We start from the raw sequence: 8,017 nt of genomic DNA, 5'->3' as shown, positions 1-8,017 counted from the left end.
TTTCCACTTCCCCCTAATCACCCTTGTGTGTATTTAGTCTGTGTGTTTCTGTTCATTCTTTGTCGGGTTGTCTGTTGTTCATGTCATGTTCCCCATGCCATCTAAGGCTATGGCCACACGTACCCGGGTATTTTTGAAAATGGAGATTTTCCGTTTTTGTTTTTAAAAAACATCCCGTCCACACGTGCAGTTTTGAAAAAATATCTCCGTCCACATGTAAACGCCAAAAACGAAGGCAAACGCTGTTATGAACATGCCAAAGCAACAGGCGGCGATATAATCCGAACCGTGTGGAAATGTTGGCCAATCAGAATTCTAGAAGCCAGGGCGGGAAAGAGTACAGAAAGATGGCGAATAGAAGTAAGACTGAGTCGTACGTGTGGACAGACCATGAGGTGGAATTATTCCTCGACCTAACACTGGAAATACGGGGAAATACGCTGACATTCACACTCTTTTTTTTAGAGCAGTACCCCTGTGAAAAGTCACAAGAATTTCCTCATCGCACGGAGGATATAACCAGGGCCATCATCACCACCAAGCTGAAGGCAATAAGGGGGAAGTATAGGCAAGGCATGCCTTACTATATTTTGGTAGCCCAATTATAGATGCCTTTAGCACATTTCAAGTTTGACCTAGTAAAGACGCAGCTTAGCTTAATTTCATGTTGGTGTTGAATCCCTACTTCAAAAATGTTGTGGCGTTGAAAGCAGAGGGAAAGAAAACACCTAACTTAAAATATTTAAGTACAGCACTTAAGTAAATATTAATCTTGTTGTTCCACCACTGATCTATTGTGGTTAATTTGTTTTTCATTATTTTATTCTACCTTTTGTCAAGGCAAAACTCAAGGGCCACAGACAGGACAGACTTAAAAGAAGACTTTCAACTGAGACACAGCTGCTGAATGTTGCTGAGGTGGACATACAGATGAAGAAAAGAATTCTGGATATGATGGAGACATCTGAGAGGCGAGCGTCTGAACATTACAGTAAATTATCAGTCACTCTTGAGAGACTTACAAGTTCAATTGCAGATGGATTTTCACTGCTAAGACAAGCCATGCATCCACCACCACTACCTTTCAACATGCCACCACTACCTCTCCTGACTCTCTCCCCTTCTGATGTCATGCAGTCAGCTCTGTGGTAAGTCTGTGTGGCTGGCTGGTTGTCCTTGTCCTGCTGAATTACTTCAGTGACTGTATTCTCATCCATCATGTCTTTGTTGGCCTCACAGTAGTTATGGAGCACAAAACAAGCATAAATAACAAGGGGAAGTTCATTTAGATTAATGTCCATTGGCCTCCGCAATGCTCCAAACCGTGCTTTCAGTCTGCCAAAAGCACATTCAATGACCATTCGAGCTCGACATAAGCATAGTCCAAAATACTGTTCCTGAGCAGTGCTTCCCCCGTTGGCGTACTCTTTCATTAGGTAAGGAAGCAATGGATATGCTGGATCCCCAATAAGAAAAACTGGAATTGCCTCCTCATGTTCCACAATTTGTTTTTTTGAAGAGGGAATCCTGCCAGTCTTCAAATGTGTGTTCAGTGTGGAATTTGCGTCATGTACACTGCCTGGCCATTTCACCACAACATCAATAAATGAATAACTATGGTCACAGGTGGCTTGTATGTGCAGAGAAAACCTCCCCTTCCTGTTAACATAGTCCATAGAATTCGTGGATGGTTGCTTTATTTCCACAGGGGTCCCATCCACAGCACCAATACACTGAGGAATTCCATAGGCTCGGTAAAAACCTGCTACAAGTTCCTCTACTTTGGACTCTGTGAGTGGTAACTGTATAAACACAGGCCCCAAGTGAACAGTAATTGTCGTGCAAACTTGTCATATTATTTTCGACACCACTTGCCTTGATAGCCCGAAAGCGTTTGCAGTCTTTCGTAACCTCCCCATATCAGCCAAATAATACAGTGTGCATGCCACCTTTTTTACAACGCTAACGGGCCGTGACCGAAATATTTTGGGTCCTCTTTACAAATTCCTACAGTGTGCTTCCACATACTGTGACAAATTTGGTATATCTTCAAGACAAAAGGTGTTAAGATATGCATATAGAGTGAATTTCTACTTATATTTTTAAGTAAATCTACAAAAAAAATAAAAGTCTTGAGATATCAACCCTGATAAGTATATCAAATAAAATAATCTGCGTCATTTTTGGCCAGTTTATACGATACTTATGTGTTTGCTAGATCAGTTTCACAGCTGATAGTCAATGTAAATCCAAACCAAAATGCACTCTTTAAGAACCTAAGTTGACATCATTAAATTATTTATTTATTGGTCTTTGTTACAATGAGCTTTTAGTGGATTCAAAGATTGTAAAGTGACTAAAAAACGCTCCCCAGAACGACATCCTCGTGAATGGGGTTGTGTTACTGTTATATGGGGCAACTGGCATGTACAGCAGCAGATTATATGGTATCATTGACTGAAACTATAGTGTCATCTTCCGGTATGCACCGTATGGCTTGTCTCCTTTCGATTTTTTGAAGGACACCAGGCCAGCTGTAGGAAATGTGAATCCCTAACATAAATAAACAAATAAAATAAAATAATGTGGTGTTAAGATATTTTAATTAAAACACAGAAATATGAGATGGTAAATTTATCAAAAGGGCAGAAATTTCAAACCTTACTGAACTTCAGAAATAAATGTTCTCATTTTAAATTTAATGTCATTTACATTTCTAGTCTCATTTTGATCATGTAAACTAAGTTATAAAAGCTGTGAGAGCCCTGGTAAAGATTGGCTTAATTATTCCCTACCGCATGTCTTTAATTAAACTGGGCCACCTGACCCTCTGTTTCTAGCGTGAGTGTTGATATAATGTAGAACATAAAGTACCGAGGGAGATTGTGGGGTGATGCACAGAAACATTTAGTCCATTAAGAGCTTGATAATGTTTCTGTTAGTCCATTACAGGTTTGCCCATGTGTATATGTGGAAAAAGTCAAAGCTTCATGTGGGACCAAAATCTGTTGTGATTTAATGCCACTGCAGCTTGCACCATCCCACATCAGCACTCGTTTCCGCATACTTGTTCTCACTGCGTCACTTTTTTAAAAGGGACAAAATGTCCTTGCAGAAGCACAAGTGTCCATGTCCCTGTTTTAATTATAGATTAATGTAGTGCCTCTGCACAAGCCCGAGTTTGGATAATACAAAAAACTTGAATGGAAGTGTAAGACTTTGTTCCAGGCTCACAAAAGTACACACACAGACACGGTCCTAGTTAGGGTTTGAGAAGAGTTTCGAAAGGTGGCAAAAACAACGGTTGAATGAAAATGTGTGACCGGGGTTGTTAGCAGGTGCAAATCTCTGCAAATCTGTTTTTGTGCACCTGGCAGAGGCTGATAATGGTCGGCCTCTTTAGAGCATTTTAATCTGTGTTCCTGAGAAATTACTACTTGCCTGTCATCAGCACACTGTGTACTTAGGCCACCTGTGTGGTCATCAAAATGTTTCAATGAGAAAGTTTAAACTAAACTCTTTAAAGGTAAAGTATATATGAAAAGGCAACAAATCCAAATGCCATGAAAATTTCTACACACATCCACTGTTCCGAGATAACGACTCCTAATGTCTTTTCCCTCACTGTGTCACCGTAAGATAAACAAATAAAATTTCTTAATCAGAAACTTTGATTTATGACTAAATAAAAATGTCAACATTGCCGCTGTGACGTTCTTTGCATGCTGGTGTTTTTGATAAAAGCCAAGAACTAGAGCCTCAAAAAGTCCCCGAGTCCTGTTAAAAGAGATTCTTTATGTGCAACATCCGTGATTAGAGCCAACCGAGGCTACAAAAATGCAACAAAAGAAAAGACGTTACTTAGGTCAAAATGTGATATGAGTGAGTCACTGTAGATTTTTCCCCATTTGCTCTGTCACTGGTGCAGCCTTTTATCAGCCTCCGGAAATACTTTGGCTGGCGCTTTCATGCCAGTCTCTGCTGCCTTCTGCATTTCACTGGGGACAAGTTGTAGATCAAATTTCTGCTTACTCTGGACAATCAATCTTCAGCAGCAAGTAGGGATCCTTTCTTATCTCACTGAGCTTAGTAATGAAAAAAAGACTAGTCAGTGCTGATAGAGTAGCCTATGTATAATTTCTACAGTGCTGTGGTGTTCCCCCTATTTCTGACTACCTTCACAAGCTTCTGTCTTCCCATTTATCTCTGGTGTTGTTTTAATTTAGATGCTAGTGGTTGTTTTCCTTTCATGGAGTCTAATTCTCTTTTAATAAGGTTAAAACACTTGAGCGACGTCACGGATGCTTGATCTTGAAGAGCTCTCATCAATCTGCAACAACGACTTTCCAAATGTTCAGAAACTTTTCACAAGGCAAAGAAAACATGACTGATTTCTTCCAGTGGTAAAACAACAAAACTACAAGCTTCGCTTTGCATATATGTACACAATTTGATTAATATGGTTACGAGGCTGCCTCCTCCACTCCATGTATTTGCAAAAGCTGCTTTGTGTACGTGTCCAGTTGTTAAATCCAGCTCGGCTTACTGGTCTGTACAGCCGTGATGCGATCGATATCACTGACTCTACAAAGGTGCTTTTCCTGTGTCTCTGCTTACTTGTCCACTATCTCCAAACATAATTGCCGGATTTGCAAGAGTGACTGTGTAAAGCCACATTTATACTGTGCTGTCCAAACAGTCCGTCTGATACAGCTACACATATTTGTTCCTGTTGTTTGTATTGAGCTGTTTGCCAGGACACAAGCATACTGAATCTGAGTAAACAGCAGAACTCCAGCTAAAAAATGATGATGAAAACAGACTGTGACTGTGGAGCTGCGCTACAATCAAAGTGTTCATGTAACAACTTCGCCAAGGAAATAATCAAGGCAGTAAAGTGCAGCAGACAATGTCAAACAGCTCCATGATGTTAAAAAAAGGCTGTACATTTAGTAATTCTGCATGAGTCTGTAAATTCTCATGCAGGGCAGGCATCTTTATTGGTCTAGTGGTCTGAGTACTCAGTGCCCTCTACAGCTACCCGTCTGAAAAAATACCTTCTGCCAGATAATGTTAAGCATGAAATTGCTATCTGCTTTGAAAGAGTCATCTTTTCTGACTTTCTGAGTTGCAGTAAATGAAATTGAGTGATGAAGCCATATGGATACATGTTTTTTGTCCTAATATGTGATTGGCTGGACAAAGTTTACAAGTTTATGAAATGTATCTGTATATAAAATATTAAATAACATCTTTGACAGCACAAATCTTCTGTGATGTTTCATCGTCGGGTAGAAGACCTATAATTTTTATGTCATTAAAATATCTAATCAAAACATGTCCTTTGTGTTTTGTTAGGTAACACACTGGTGCCTGTTAAATCTTTTTGACATCTGATTAAAAATTCTTCCTGCAGTTTTAAGGTGTCATACACTGTAAAAAAAATCTGAGCAAAAGTTGTAATTATTAAAAGCAAAGTTTCTATAAAGCTTCTACAGCTGCCATTTAGTATACTTTATAAAGTACTACAGAGCACAGGAGGTGACATAGAGAAAGAAAAACAATATTCAAGGACATGGTTTACTACATTAAGTGCATGCAGTAGCAATTTGTGTGCTCAATGTAGTGAAGCATGAAAATGTTATTGCTTAGGAAAATTATTCATAGGTTTAAACCTCTCAGACAAAACCTAATATGCAAAAAACTGTTAAAACTTAACAAGTATATCTTTTAAAAATCTCAGTAAGAGGAATGTGTCTAGGGTTTGCAGGGGATGGTCCAAAAAAGAGAAAACTGTCCAGTGAGTGGCAGTTCTCTGGGTGAAGATGCCGTGTTGATGTCACAGGTAAGAGGAGAAATGGCTTTGATCTGATAGTAAGGCAATAATAGAATACCACAGAATACCAATCCTGTCAGCTAAGAGCACCGAGACTTCAAATTGCACAGGTTCACCAAAATTCATTCAACAGAACGAGTCTTGATTTCAGTAGGATTCAGAATTTGGCCTAAACAGCATGAAAGTGTGGATCCAACCTGTGTAGCATTTCTGGTCCAGTTTGGTGGTGATGGTGTAATGGTGCAGGGGATTTTCTGGTACACTTTGGACCTTTAATACCAACTGAGCATCATTTAAACATCACAGCCCACCCAAGTATTGTTTCCGACCATGTCTTTAATATGACAGTGTATGATCTTCTGATGGCATCTTCCAGCAGGCTGACACACCATTTCACAACTCAAACCATCTGAAACTGGTTTCTTGAATGTGACAATGAGTTCAACTTATATGGCCTCCACAGTCACCAGATCTCAATAAAATGGAGTACCTTTGGGATGCGGTGGAACAGGAGATTCATGGATCTGCAGCAATTACGTGAAAATCTCTGACGAGTGTTTTCAGCACTTTGTGAAATCTATGCCACAATGAATAATGGCAGTTCTGAAGACAAAATAAGGTCAACCTGATATGAGCAAGGTGTATCTGATGAAGTGACCTTGAGTCTATTTAGAGTGTATATAATATAAGTTTGCACTCATATAGTATAGTGCTATTTTACATGTCAATAATCTGAACAAACATGTAAATTCTTTTAAAAATAGACTCTGTATGTCTTTTATTTATTCAACTGATTGAGTAAATAAAGTTTCATTATTAGAATTAATTTTGTTTTAGAAGCCCTTTGTTTGTGAACATAGGTTATACAATATAACAGTAGACCTCTGGTAAGTGAATTAAATGACATTACAAAGGTTATTGAAACTTTTCCCAATTAAAATTATGCTAAAATCCTCCAAAACAAAATATTATAATAACAGACAGGAGGCTTTGATGTGTCATGTGATGTGATTTTGGTGACATTACATTGTGAGACTAAAGTTGCATATTTTCATAAATTCAGATTTGCACTTTGTTGCACTTGGTAGCTGATTCCTGCACACTTGTCTCAAAAACAGGTGAAGATTTACCGTTACTACAAATTTTATTTGTCAAACCCGCAGGCTGGCTCATCCTGATAAAAACTAAGTGGTTGCTTGTGGTTCGAAAAAGGTGTTGTGTTTGAATAATGTTTTCCTTATGAGTTATTGATCTGAGAAGTTCAAACATATGAGTGTGTTTCCCATAGGTGCAGTATGCTTCAGGCTTTGAGGAAAAAGACTGGTTTGTTATGCCGCCTCTCTGTATTTACACTTATTAGCTCAAATGTACCAAAATGTGGCAACAAGGTGTTTTTTTTCTCAGGCAGAATCTTATGTTGTAGAGTCATATTAACATCAGACAGATTTAGTGCCTCCCAACAACAAATATTCTTCTCTCTTTAGACAGTATTTGGCAGAGTAAGTTATTTAACTTGGATGCAGTGTAATTATTTATTTAATAAGTATATGCAGTTTAATACCATTTGACAGGCAGGTTGTTTAAGGTGAGGAGGTCACACTGACAAAGCAGAAGCCACCTGGGACAAAGCTGACCCTCAGTCAGAAAGATCACCAGAATAAACACTCAGAAACCTGCTGTGAATAATAAAACTTCAGGACAGAAACTTTTTCCTCACAGAGTTTATGAGACACAGAAAATACACAGAACACATTAGAGTTCTTAATTCACTTGCTTGTTTGATATTATACGTAAAAAAAAAAAACAACAACGATAAAAACTGCAAAGTCAGACACAGCATGTACTTTCTGTAAAGGAGGGAGAAGATTCCTTTCAAATGAACACCTTTGATCTTCACTGGCGTGCAGTTTACTATCCTGTCATTGAAGATAATTGCAGGTAAAAATCTTTCAACTCGTGAAGTGTTTGACTGCTAAGAAAAACTTATTAACACAGTAATATTTCTGTTACTCGTCTAATGAATGCAGAGCTGTCAGGAGGATCTTTCAGTAAGAAAATCACAGATCAATGATTAGATGTTGCTTTTGGGAAAAAGGCTGGTTTGGTGAAAAGTAAATGTTGTGGAAAATAATGCAATACTAGTTATCTATTTCACTCTTTTCATATATGCTTGGGTACTGA

At 38.5% G+C, this 8,017-nt stretch overlaps 1 protein-coding gene across 1 annotated transcript; it reads left to right on the top strand.

The window, feature by feature from the left end:
- Window positions 1–347: 347 nt before the first annotated feature.
- LOC146583300 (uncharacterized) lies at window positions 348–5,004 on the top strand. The gene is made up of 3 exons (XM_085271531.1): window positions 348–593; window positions 841–1,148; window positions 4,276–5,004. The coding sequence occupies exons 1-3, from the start codon at window positions 348–350 to the stop codon at window positions 4,307–4,309; spliced, it is 588 nt and encodes a 195-aa protein (XP_085127657.1). The 3' UTR covers window positions 4,310–5,004.
- Window positions 5,005–8,017: the final 3,013 nt, after the last annotated feature.

The sequence above is a fragment of the Mchenga conophoros genome, linkage group LG1 (genome assembly GCF_057382185.1).
Source record: "Mchenga conophoros isolate Kocher_MC1m ecotype Shallow Benthic linkage group LG1, M_conophoros_male_GT1.1, whole genome shotgun sequence".
Classification (NCBI taxonomy): Eukaryota; Metazoa; Chordata; class Actinopteri; order Cichliformes; family Cichlidae; genus Mchenga; species Mchenga conophoros.
Note: the sequence above shows the minus strand (reverse complement) of the source record. Positions and strands in the feature narration are given on the sequence as shown.

Excerpts from the sequence above, each read along its gene's own strand:
- LOC146583300 (XM_085271531.1), top strand. The coding sequence starts at position 348 with ATGGCGAATAGAAGTAAGACTGAGTCGTACGTGTGGACAGACCATGAG. Across the intron at positions 594-840 it reads GCATGCCTTACTATATTTTG|GCAAAACTCAAGGGCCACAG; the intron begins GTAGCCCAATTA and ends CCTTTTGTCAAG. Across the intron at positions 1,149-4,275 it reads GTCATGCAGTCAGCTCTGTG|GTTAAAACACTTGAGCGACG; the intron begins GTAAGTCTGTGT and ends TCTTTTAATAAG.